The following is a 13,689-nucleotide window of genomic DNA, read 5'->3' on the forward strand; positions in this document are numbered from 1 at the left end:
TGCCTGGCTTACGAGCCACTGCCACCGCCATTCTTTTCTGATTGGTACTAAACGTTGCATTTTGAAAGTTGAGTACTACAGTCAGTGGCAGGTTGAGTTGGACATGCTCGCAAAGGCAGAAATGGTACAGCAGTTCACTCCTCTGCAAAGCGCTGTGTGAAGAATCGCAATTGATTGACGTTGATGATGGTTGCTGGGAATCCAAGTGACCTGCCTCTAAACTGATAAACCTTCTTGTACACACTGGAAAGTGGGTTTTTGATTGTTCGTCTCTGTTGGGAGTTTTGGACTAAAAACACGAAGGCAGCCAATGGGACTCTACTGTGCTGCTCTAGTCTCTGTGGTTTATTTTGTTGTTGTTCTCTTGCTGCAGGTTTTTGAGTTCATTCAAGATTTACAACTGATCGCAAACATGGGGATCAGTCTTGCAGAACATTTTAATTAAATGCATTAGCAATGAATGGCCACCCTGAAAATGTACTCAAATTTACAAATATTAACACTATGACAGTTCAGACGTCAACAGCAGACAGTGTCAAAGGAACAAACCTTTAAAACTTGGGACTTGTTCTAGAGATTTAACCATTATCAAAGTTGTAACAACAGGCACAAATTGAGGGATGGCAGCTGCTAGTTCCTCAGATTTCTTTATTTACAATTTGCCTCTTATTAACACCTCCCCTTATCCCCACCACCCAAAAAATCATGATCTGTCAACTATACACCTCAGAACATACATTAGTGATCTACTCATCACTGGATAGTACAAAGTCATACAACTTGAAGGCACAACTAATAGCTGTTGTGATCATAAGGCCTATTTTTCTAATTATATAACCTGTTGATCCTAATTAATTAACATCCCAAATATCAACAGGTCAATTTGTGGCAAAAAGCTTGTCCTGTAAAAGTCATCTTTAGGTTGTTATCTCAGTGAACGACTGAACACATATAAAAAACTGGACCTAGAATACTTCAATTTTGACGAATATTTAAAAAATAAACCAATTAGTGCGGCTTTTTGTTTATAATTTCAGATTTACGACCATTGACAAGCTCAGAAAAGTTTTCAAAATGGGTGTGTCAGCCTTGTATGGCACTGTGCCTCATTCACTGGGTGGGAATTGAACTTTAATTTAGAAAACAGGAAATTCATAACAAAAGTGAAAAAAATGGATTGAAATGAAGATTCACCTCCTCTGAACACTGTGTATGAGTATTCTGTAGATGCTTTGGCCGTAAGATACACTATCAGCTTAATTAAAGGGAATTGCTTTTTGACAAAAGAGGCTAGATGACTTTAAAATTTTAATAAATATTTTGAAGAGTTTTATAGCATTTAAATAGTACATGGACTATTTCCATGATGATCAATTCCACCTCAATAATTATTCCAATAAATAATGTTTTCTTTTCCTGCTTTTAATTTCTGGAATAAGTTCAGCCCTGCAACTGGTATGATGCCATGTACTTCAACACAAAAAGAAGCTCAGCAACGTGCCACACCAACAGTATATATCAGACTGCTTCACTGGAATGGGTACTGTTTTGTCTCTACCCATGCTAATAATCAACATTTTACATTTATTAATACATCAATATAAAATTCTTATTTATAAAGTGAGAGTGCTGATATTTCTCAGCATGCCCCTTGTATCATGAGTGTAATTATAGCTAGCAGAGTCAGAGGATATTTATAAGACATAGGCACCTGATTGAATGGAACACAATTTGCCATTCATGTGCGGTGTCGTCAGTTCCACATATATAATATCTCATACTGCAAGCTAGAGGGGTATCCCTCTATTGAGAAGGAATAGCGTTCTGTTACAGAACATTTCATCTCAGACCTTTGAGTTACATGTCAGGATGAGTGGTGGGGGTGTTGGGTGCGGTTGGAGGTGGTATTGGGTACTTGAGTCAGTTCTATTGTGCTTTTACAAGTTACACAATGACTGTCACTCACTTCATACGGGAAAACTATGGAAGAGAATGCACTTAACAAAAACCGTATAATGCCATTAGTACAGCTGAAGCTATAGTACTTTTGTGGGATGTAAGCTTACGATGGCTTGCCTTACAAAACTGGAATAAGCAATAAGTCATGAAATGTAGTTAGAAGACTTTGAATTCTGGTTTTACTTTCCATATTTTTGAAAATTAACTTTACGTTGACCAGTCCTCTCAGTGCAGCTTCTGAAGATGTAAGCCACATCTGCCACACTTACAATTTGAAGCTTGCTATAACTTATACTGGCCTGCACAGAATGCCCTTCAATGCATCTGAAACAACTTCATTTGGATGACGTAGTTTGATCTAATCTGATCCAATTTTGGTGAATTTAATTTTGCAATTGCATGGGAGCTCAAATGCTAAGAGTTTCCCCACTCTGTCTATGCCAATGAAAAATGTCATAAAATATTGGGAGTAAAAAGTACACTTAGAAAAAAAAAGCATTTAAATACAGCCATATATGAAATTGAAGGATGGTGAAAAACAAACTGTCAAGGTGTTAATATTTATCTGCATTATGGGTGGTGCCCACTGATCACAGCACAATGTCCTGTATTCGTTTAATGCCTGGTGAGTCCTTTTCCCTGCAATCATGCAGGAGGTGGTTGATCTCTTGGACATGCTCTGAGTCTGCTTCCCTGGATCCTGGCTCTGACAGATGTGAGGAGGCCGGATTGACAGGTCGGTCGAGATCACATGTTACTGGGCAGTGCATCACAGAGTACGTGACTGCAGGCCTGTTAGACAAGGGGCTGCCCAAATGCACAGGTGTGCTGGCGGGGCTTGAAATGTCAATACCGTTACTGGTTTCCTGGCTGCTGGAGACTGAGCCGTTCACTTTCGGGCTACAGATGGGTAGATCAAATGTCCTCTTTCCTTTTAAATCTGTTTTATCATTCTCAGTAATGCGATCCCTGGGGTCTTTGCCAAAAGTTGCAAAAGTTCTCTTTGAGCTGCCGTTCTCATAGGGTTCAGAGTCCACAGTGGTGGTCTCTATCGACAGTGCAATAACATTTTTTCCACGTTCAGGTGATTTGGCACGGCTTGCTATGGTGACCCGTGGCATCCAACATCTGTCTGAGTGACCTAAAATCCGGCATTCCTCTATGCAGGTAAAATGTTCGTTCTGATCTGGGGAGGTAGCAAGATAATGAAACAACATTATTATTTTGAATAACACAGGTAATTTTATCTTTATGTTCCAAGACCTGGTCAAAAAAAGACTTGGTTAATAACCTGCACTACTCTTTCCTACTTGCTGTTGCTCCCAAAGACAGTGACACACACATTTGAAGGTCTTACAGTGTCAGTGCCCGTGAATGTGAAAACTGATCAGTCTCATAGAAGTCACACGACACCAGGGCTATGGTCCGAAAGGTTTATTTGAAATCACAAGCTTTCTGAGCGTAGGCCCTTCGTCATGTGAAGTGAGACAGAAGAGCGCACAGACACAGAATTTATAGGCAGAGAGATCGAGGGCGGAGAGATCAAAAGATCATACAATTGGTGTGATTGGAGTGTCGAATAGTAAGTCTCTGCAGTTGACCAAGAGTATCAGATGGTGTGAGTAAAGTGTCAACAGCTGAATAGCAAGCGAAGGGATGACCAATAATCTGATTAAATGAGGCAGTGAGATAATTACAAAGAATTAAAAATAAGGTGGTGCAGGTGACAAACTAAATGACTGGGATAACATGATAGATACAAGAGTTGCATGCTGAGGGTCTAACCAAAGTAGCTAGTAATCCAAAACTACAACAAACTAATTAAGGTAGAGAGATCATAGCAATTTACCAAGGTGATGGTGTCAAAACAGGACAGTAAGGAAGGTTTTACAGATACAGAACAGTGTGGTGGGTTCACATGTAATGCAACATGAACTCAAGATCACAGTTGAGGCTGTCTTCATGGGTATGGAACTTAGTTGTCAGTTTCTGTTCAGCGATTCTGCATTGTTGTGTATCTCGATGCCTGCCTTGGAGGACGCTTACCCGAAGATCGGAGACTGAATGTCCTTGACCGCTGAAGTGTTCCCCGACTGGGAGGGAACATCCCTGTCTGGCGTTGTTGCATGGTGTCCATTCATCCACTGTTGTAGCGTCTGCACGATCTCGCCAATACACCATGCCTCGGGACATCCTTGCCTGCAGCGTATGAGGTCGACAACATTGGCCGAGTCATGTGACTATCTGCCGTGCACGTGGTGGGTGGTATTTCCCACGTGCGACGGTAGTATCCATGTTGACGATCTGACATTTCTTGCAGAAGCTGCCATGGCAGGGTTGTGTGGTGCTGCAGACGATGTTTTGCTGAAGGCTGGGAGGTTTGCTGCAATCAATGGTCTGTTTAAGGTTTGGCGGTTGTCTGAAGGTGAGAAATGGAGGTGTGGGGATGATCTTGGCGAGATGCTCATTATCATTGATGACATGTCGAAGGCTGCAAAGAACATGGTGTAGTCTCTCCACTCTGGGCAAGTACTGGACGACCAAGGGTACTCTATTGGTCGTAGTCTGTGTCTGTCTTCTGATGAGGTTGAGGAGGAGAAGGTTGTTGCAGTTACTACTGTCACACATGGGAACACCACCCACCATGCACATGGCAGATACTCATGTGACTCGGCCAATGTTGTCTACCTCATACGCTGCAGGCAAGGATGCCCTGAAGCATGGTATATTGGCGAAGACCATTCAGATGCTACGGCAACAGACGAATGGACACTGTGTAACAATCACCAGACAGGGATGCTCCCTCCCAGTCGGGGAACTCTTCAGCGGTCAATGACATTCAGCTTCCGATCACTGGGTAAGTGTCCTGCAAGGCGGCCTTTGAGATATATAACAACACAGAATCACCGAGCAGAAACTGATAGCCCACGTTCAGTAGCCATGAAGATAGCCTCAACCATGATCTTGAGTTCATGTCGCACTACAACTGATCTCACCACAGTGTTCTGTATCTGTAAAACCTTCCTTACTGATCTGTTTTGACAGCATCACCTGGATAAATTTTTATGATCTCTCTACCTTAATCAGTTTGTACAGTTTTGGATTATTTATTACTTTGGTTAGACCCTCGACATGCGACTCTTATACCTATCATGTTATTCCAGTCATTCAGTTTGTCTCCAGCACCACCTTATTTTTAATTCTTTGTAATTATCTCACTGCCTCATTTAATCAGATTATAGGTCATCCCTTCACTTGTTATTCAGCTGTTGACACTTTACACACACTCTGATACTCTTGGTCACCAGCAGAGACTTACTACTCGACACTCCAGTCACACCATTTGTATGATCTTTTGATCTGTCCACCCTTGATTTCTCTGCCTATAAATTTTGTGTTTTGTGTACTCTTCTCTCTCACTTCACCTAACAAAGGGGCTATGCTCTGAAAGCTTGTGATTTCAAATGAACCTGTTGGACTCTAACCTGGTGTACTGTGACCACTGACTTTGTCCATTGCAGTTCAACATCGGCACTTGCACGTCATGATGAGTATCACAGTGCAAACCGTACCCCTGTCCCACCAAGGATCCTGATTATTTTGCTTGGTCATTGTCTTAAAATGCTTATTTTTGAGATTAAATGCTCAGTTGCTTTCAGCGAAATTTGTGAGGAGGCCAACTGGTTCTTGGAATCGATGTGTGGACAGTTGTTCACAACTACTTGTGCCATTATGCCGATTAGCATTGGGACACTAGTATGCAGATTTGTGGAGTTAAATGTGCACGTAGTAGGTGAGTAGTAGACAAACCAGACGATTCCTGCTATGGTGCACATGCTGGCCTTTATATTAGAGCAACTTTGACAACACACTTTCAATAGGCAGCTGCTCAGCAGTGCTGGCTAGAGATCACTGATTTCAGAAAATGCCGCTCACAACTGGACTAATTTACCCAAGAGAGTGACTTCGAGCACATCTCCCACTGATGCCAATTAATGAACTGATTCTGGCATCTACCATCGCCTTCAGTACATGTATCCCCAAACTACCCTGGATTTGGCTCACAAGTCAACTAATTATATAAGCAAAGAGAATTTAAAATCTTTCTCGGGCTAGAATTTAAATCCTCCTCATGTTTAATTGTACAATAATTGTGTTTCACAAAGAATGATGTTCATCAGCAAGCTAGGGCCACCCATTTTGCTTAATTGCAGTATTATATTTGAATATATGTGAATATATATTTTATATATACATTATTGTATGTACACAAATCCATGACCAGTCATGTTTCCATCTATAAGGTTCAACACTATGCTCTTGGTCCTGTTACAGGGACTTATAAACAGCTTTGCACTCATCTATGCATTAACCTACTATCTATTGCCCTTAAGCATTTTAGTGTCAATATAAATTTGTCAATTATAAGACTTCTATTTACTTCTGGAATAGGTTCTGTTGCACAAAAAAAACATTCAAAACTTTTATCAGTCAGTATTCCATTAAGGTAAAAACGATCCCTTTCCCGCAGGAGCAAACTGTTAAAGAATTTAGGGGAGAGCAGGCTTTAATGCTTCCTGTGATGTTTTATTAAGTCTTCCTCCCCAGTGGCCAGATGAATTGGTTGAGTGCACAGAACAAACTGTTTTCTGTTTGGAATGGGCCCCAGAGATTCACTGAGATGGGAATACTGATTGACATGGCATTTCTGTCATGGATATTCAATAACAATGAACACCATTAAGATAATTCAGTGCTTATTGCATTCCTTGGCATGGTATGTCAAGGAAACAAGATAGAGTAGCTGTTTTACCTGGGGTTGAGGGACAAAATACTCAATAGTGACTTACTGTATAGCTCTCTGTGCACTATGTGCACATTACTGAAGGCATGTTCTGACCTTGCTAACTCATATGGGCAATAGTGGATTGGAGCATTGGCTGCATGCCATTTTATGATCATATTGAAATTAAACCAAACATATTATTTCGCGTTAGCACGTGTTCTATCCAGGCAAGGATCTCCACCAGGAAAATGAAATTACCCCCATAATATTAAAAGGGAAGCAAAAGCCAGCGAACAACTGTCGAAAAATAACTTTTAAATTGTTGCAAAAAAACAAAGGGGCTTTTTAGAGTGAAATTGGCTTGGTAATAAGCTCAACTGTCCTGTAATTAGTCACTAAACTTTGGTGGGCAGGCCACATTATGGTGGGTAAATTTAGAGGTGGTTGGGAAGATAATATTTTGCATTTCTCCCACTAAAACACACCTCATGGGGAGGAAAAATCCAGCCCAGTGTGTTGTACTTTTAAGGTTATTGAGCAGAAAAGCAAAATGCAAGGTTTTTTGCCTTATCATTTAGATCACACAAAGATGCTGCATTCTTGTAAACAAAATCTCGACGCTCTCTAAATGCATTCTTGCTTTTCCATAACAGAAATACCTAACCTATCATAAACTGGAGATTCATTACTTTAAAAACTGGTAAACAAAATATGATGGAGGAACACAGCAGGTCAGGCAGCAGCAGAGGAACAGGAAAGTTGACGTTTCGAGCCAGGACCTTTCTTCAGAAAACCTTTACCTCTTTTCAGGGCTGTATTGCACATTCTTGCATCAAAAATACTTTTATTCCAGTGTAAATGTTTTTTTTTTAAATTAGACATGCCCTACGGCTAACTGATAGTTACGGGATTATTCTAATACAATAAAAATTGTCTTCACCCAGCATTTCCTAATGAGTTCTGAAGAAGGGTTTCGGCCTGAAATGTCAGCTTTCCTGCTCCTCAGATGCTGCTTGACCTGCTGTGTTCCTCCACCTCCACACTGTGTTGTCTCTGACTCCAGCATCTGCAGTTCTTGCTATGTCTAAGGAAAACGTGATGTTGACTCATTAGGAAGTGCTAGGTGAAGCCAGTTTTTATTGTATTAGAATAATCCTGTAACTATCAGTTAGTCATAGGGCATATCTAATTTAAAAAAATATTACACTAGAAGTATTTTTGATGCAAGAACATGCAAGACAGCCCTGAAAAGAGGTAAAAGTTTCAGCAAACATTTCTTCTGATTCGCTTGACAGTAAGTCCAAGCAGAATAATTAGCTGAATGATGCAAATATTTTGCTTATTTAGCAGCTGTCAAGAATATTCATAGAGCTACTGCTCCTGGATATTACATTAATATGCAAAAATGGTCACTCTTGGTTACCATTTAATACTTTAAAATCCCTTAGAAAGATCTCAGAGATGTATTATATTGACAAATTACGAATACACTTGCCTAAAGCCAAAATACTTCACAACTGTACTGCTCGGAAAAGATTATAAAGCATAAAATGCTTTTTGATAAAAGCTCAAAATATTTATTGCTAATTCAACAATTCTGTGATTGTGAGGATAAACAGTGCATTTGGCTTATCAGGACCCTGAATTTTATTTAAATTATGAGCTTCTGGACAATGTGGTTTGACCATTTGGAACAGGCACTACATGGGAGGTCACAGGAGAGGCTGAGTTGAGAACGAGGATCAGTGTGTTAAGAATTCTGTGGGTTGCTCCTTCTTAGGTAAATTGCTCCTTATTCCTTTCGTTCTTGTTTTGGCCTCTAAATGAAAAAAATACTGCACTGGGACTCACATGCCTGTTACTTTTCCTTAAGTCCTTTAAAGGAGCTCTTACTATCTACTGCTTTCCATCATTTCAAATCCTGAGATACTGCCAAAATCTCATGAAGTAAGTACGGGGAGTGACATTAAAATATATACATGGACTAATCCTGGCTCATTTCAAGGTAGAAGCAACACATGAATAAAAGCTGTTCTGGAGTTTTCAGAATGATGAGGATGTAGTGACAAATGGCAATAAGGCATGCTAAACTTCTTTTAGATGTGAAGTTATGTAGAAAGACAGTTTTAGAAAGACAGTTACCAAACAGATGTAACTATCATAAGGTAGGGAAAATTTAGTTGACCTCATCTACTTGTCAAAAGCACGTCTGCTTGTGGTAGCATTGGTATGAATGGTGACCACATAGTCCCTGTGAAGACAAACTCCTGTATTCATATTGTGTGTGCCACTACTGTGCTAAATAGGATAGATTCAGTGCTGTGAATTGTTTTGAACTAAAAATCTGTATCCTCATGTCCGGCAAATTCCTCATAGCATCATTATCAGTAAGCCAGTGGATAACCCTGGTTTGATGAAAGTGTAGGAGTGTGCGTGAGCAGCGCCAGGCGTTCTGAAAAATAAGATGCTAACTTGGTGAAGTGACAACATAGGACTATAACAGTGGAAGCTGCATGCTGTAAGCAGGACTCCGATGATTTCACAACCAATGGACCTGATTTAAGCCTTGCCATATCCAGTCACGCGTGATAGTGAACAATAAAAAGACCAAGAAAGAGTGCTCTACAAGTATCCCCATCCTCAACGATGGAGAGACCTAGCAAAAGACAAGCCTGAAGTATTTGGAACCAAAATCAGACAGACGTGTAGAGATGATAATCCATCTCAACCTCCCCTTGAGATTTCTGTTGCCAGTCTTCAACTAATTTGATTCAGTCCGCATAATATCAAGATGGGGTTGGTGGCACTGGATATCACAAAAGCTTTGCATCTTAAGAACACCGTAGCTGAAGTATCTAAGATTTGAGCTCAAGAACTAGCTGTGCTGTTGGCGACACTGTTCCGGTGTAGCTAGTACATTGGCATCTAGCCAGCAATGCTCAAAATTATTTAAGTTTGTCCTGCCCATAAAAAGCTGAGCAAATTCGAACCACCCTATTAGTCTACTCTTGCTCATCAGTGAAATTATGAAAGATGTCACTGAGTGCTATCAATAACTTACGTACAAATGATCATTTTAGTTCCACCAGGGGTCACTTGGATCCAGATCTCATTATAGATATGGTCCTAAGTTCTTTTTTTTGTCCACTCACAACATGTGGGCATCCCTGGCTAGGCAAGTATTAATTGCCCATCCCTAATCCCCAGGGTATTACTACATGTTTTCATCAAGGAAGTGTCCCATGGCAACAATTTTCTATTGCTTTATTTTGGCCTCTAAATGACTAAATACCATAGTGGGACTTACATGCCCGTTACCTTTCTATAAGTCCTTCAAAGGGCAGGCAGAAGCTCCGACGAGCTACTGCTACCCATCATTCCAACTCCTGCCACATTCAAAATCTCATGAAGCGAGCAAGGGGAGCACCACTTTCCTTCCAGCGTGAGATTAGAAGGGGCGATATTCATTGGTGAATATACAGCATTCAGTACCTCAAATACTGAAGTAGTTAAGGCTCACAACCAGAAAGACCTGGGAAATGCTCAAGCTGGGGCTGAAACTAGCAGGTAACTTCCACATCAAACCAAGTGCTAGATGGTGGCATCTCCTACAGGAGAAAATCTAACCATCCCCTTGACATTCAATACCATTACAAATCCCGCAGCAACAACATCATGTGGGAGTTACTGATGACCAGAATCTATAGCAGCCACAGGAGTACTGTGGCTATAAGAGTAGATCAAGGCTGGTAATTCTGCAATGAATAAATTCAACTCTGTCTTCCATATTATGCCTCCATGTACAAGATCCATGTCAGGTCTTTGTTGGAACATTCCCGACTTGCCTCGGTGAGTGCAGCTCCAACAACACTCAAGAAGGTCAACACCACCTAAGATGAAGTGATCTGTTTGTTTGGCACCCCATCCACTATCTTAAACATTAATTCTCTCTATTATCAGTACATACTGACAGCAGCATGTACCACCTACACCAGCAATTCAGCGAGTCTTCTTTGACAGTGCATTCCAAACTCACTTCTTCTCCCAGCTAGAAGGACAAGAGCAGCAGACGCAAGGGAATGGCACCATCTGCAAGTTCCTTCCTAAGATGCATACTATCCTGCCTTGAAAATATATATTGATTCTTCCAACTTCACTGGCTCAAATTCCTGGAACTTCTTTCCTAACAGAACTAAGAGTGTACCTACACAACATGGACTGCACTGATTCAAGAAATAGCTTCCAACCACCTTCTCAAGGTCAATAAGGGATGCACAATTACTGTTAGACAGTTCATCAACATTCAAATCCCAGCACGATTAAAAAAGAAACAACAGTGTTGCTTTTCAAACATTCCTATTTTACGTAGCACCCACATTGTTTAGTAGTTCCAGCATTTTGGACAATGCAACGGATATCCTATCGCGGCCCAATATCTTAAATTTAAAAAAGGTAAGCCCATGGGAGGATGCTAAGCAGACCTCTATTTGTCAAATGAGGGTCAATATTAAATCCATCCAATTGCTCACATGAGCCTTATCTGCAACTACAGCAGATGAGAAGGACATCCACTGGAAGCTAGTTGTGTTCTTTGTTAAAGATACAGATCATACCCTGATGATGCCATCATTCTGGTTTTCCCTTCACAGCAACCTAACAGGAAGAGAAGCCAGGCCAGAAGAGGCCCAGGAAGTTCTGTGAATTCTCCTGTTTAATCATTCTATGCTGAACCCACTTTGTTGCTGTTTCTCACTGGGTTAGGTAGGACACTAATTGGACCATAATAGAGGTAGCTCAAGAGTTAGGAGTTTCTAGGCTTCTCATCACTGAGATCTGCAATATGTACATAGCCACACAACTCCCATCTTGAACTAAAATCAGAGCTTCCTCTTCATTATCAATGGATAACCAGTTTAAATGTTTAAAAGAGAAATTTGGTCTAATAATCCAATGATGAACACTTACATGAATGCAGGTAGCAAAATATATGCATTGGCAAATATACTATTAATTGAAATTTTTATCTATAAAGAGTAATTCAATGTTTGGTGATTAGCATACGGAAACTGGAAACTATTCATCCAAATGGTTGTGACATTAAACTGATCAGCATTAATATAAAGGTGTGAATTTTGATTAGCCCTTATTTTTTAAGCAAGTAATACTTGGAGTTCAAGTGTTTAGATACTGAAAACCCCCGCTAAATATTTTGTTGAACAACGTTCACTTGAAATATCCAAGAAGTTGCAACATAATTAACAGAATAATTGATTTAACAATTACAACTCATTACAAGTGACCCAGCACAAGGTAGACTACTTCATTTGGGCAAAACACATTCAGTTACTGAGCGTTGCTGTGACACAATCTATCAAATTATAATGTTTTCTTTTACCAAAGTGAGGTAATTAACCATAGTCCACAAGGGGCCATAAGCATCTCGCTCTGTTAAAGAGACAAGTGGTTTTATGCATGACTTGAGGAACGCCACTCCACATCCAGCATGGATAAGACAAATAGACAGCCCCCATGTACTAGCACAGCTGGGAAAGGGATTGAACCTGCACCCCTAATGTAACTCTTTACTATACTCTAGCCTCTCACCTTTTGAGTTTAACAGGAAAAACATTATTTGCTGCCGATTGTTCAAACACGTGATTGTGAACAGACACTGACTGTAAAGTGTACAGTCTATAAAGTATACAAATGATGTGCTAATTTATAATTTCTATGATAGCCTTTCAGAGAGCTGCTGAATGGAAATGACCTTTGTCCTTTCAGATAGTGAGAATATCTAAGTGTTAACTTGAGATATCACTCTACTGATTGGTTACACAGTGGCATTTGTAGGACCTATTTGTAGCCCAGCCGTATTGCTGGAAGTGGATGTCAGTGATGTAAGAGGATTATATGAAAATATAAGAGGTATTTTCTGAATTCGTTCCTGCACTCATTCAGTGTTGGAATGCTGGACAGCTTTTACTTTTCTGACAACATCATGATGTTAATTATGCAAAGTAAAGGTTTGAGAATGTATCATGAACAACGTCATAAAAATTAAGTCATCTCCTGTTGTATTTTGGAGTGATTCTTCCATTGATCCTCCAAGGTTCAATCTTTTTAAAAATACATTCCATCCTGGAGGCTAATAACCTTTCTGAACAGAGGTCTGAATTATAGATACACTTCTTCCCAGGCAGGTACTTTTTGTCTGTGCTGCACTGCAGAGTCATCCTCATCAATGTCAATTCTGCATTGCTGTTATAATGGTGAATGCACTATGGTATCAGTAGATCCCAGAAAAATTAGTAGGCTTGTGGCATCATTGAAAATAACATTTTGGAACACAGCTTATGAGTAAGTGGAGATATGGCATCTATCAAATGCAGCAAGCTTGGGAGGAACAGGTGACTTTGCTATCTCTGGATTTCAAAGCAATCCACAAATGGGGATGTCCTGACATCATTACAGGGAGTCTCCGATTTCCAGACACCTACTTATGAGCACTCGTACTTATAAATACAATCCCATACAGGAGTGTAATTTTAAAGATCTGACATATGAGTGATCGTAGTTGTGAACAGCTGTTTTATATTGTCCTGCACTGTGTTCCGACTTGTGTACAAATTGACTTGTGAACAAACTCAAGAACAGAACCCGTTCGCAAGCAAGGTAACTGCCTTTACAGCGAGACGAAAGGGAGAGGTTAGGAGATTGTTTTACACAAGGTAATTAAAGCATGGGCTGCTTTACCACAAAGTTGTGGCAGCAGAGACAATTTTAACATTTAAGGAAAATGTTGAATACATTTTTAAAGCACAGAAAAAATCATTGCTCTGGGGAAGAAAGCATGGAAGAGGGATTCAGTTTTGAATTGTTTGAAACAAGAGATTTTGATGAGTTGAATGGCCTCCTTCTGTATTATAAATTTCGGTTTGAGTCTG

General features: G+C 40.2%; 1 protein-coding gene across 2 annotated transcripts in view; it reads right to left on the reverse strand.

Annotated features, from left to right (window-relative positions):
• Positions 1–1,668: 1,668 nt before the first annotated feature.
• pcdh19 (protocadherin 19) overlaps positions 1,669–13,689 on the reverse strand; it is a 112,091-nt gene continuing 100,070 nt past the window's right edge. For both annotated transcript variants that reach the window (XM_020528961.2, XM_020528960.2), the window contains exon 4: positions 1,669–3,145. In XM_020528961.2, the coding sequence (XP_020384550.1) occupies positions 2,550–3,145 (596 nt within the window). In that variant the 3' untranslated portion in view covers positions 1,669–2,549. The remainder of the gene's footprint in view (positions 3,146–13,689) is intronic.

The sequence above is a fragment of the Rhincodon typus genome, chromosome 14 (assembly GCF_021869965.1).
Source record: "Rhincodon typus isolate 14 chromosome 14, sRhiTyp1.1, whole genome shotgun sequence".
Taxonomy (NCBI): Eukaryota; Metazoa; Chordata; class Chondrichthyes; order Orectolobiformes; family Rhincodontidae; genus Rhincodon; species Rhincodon typus.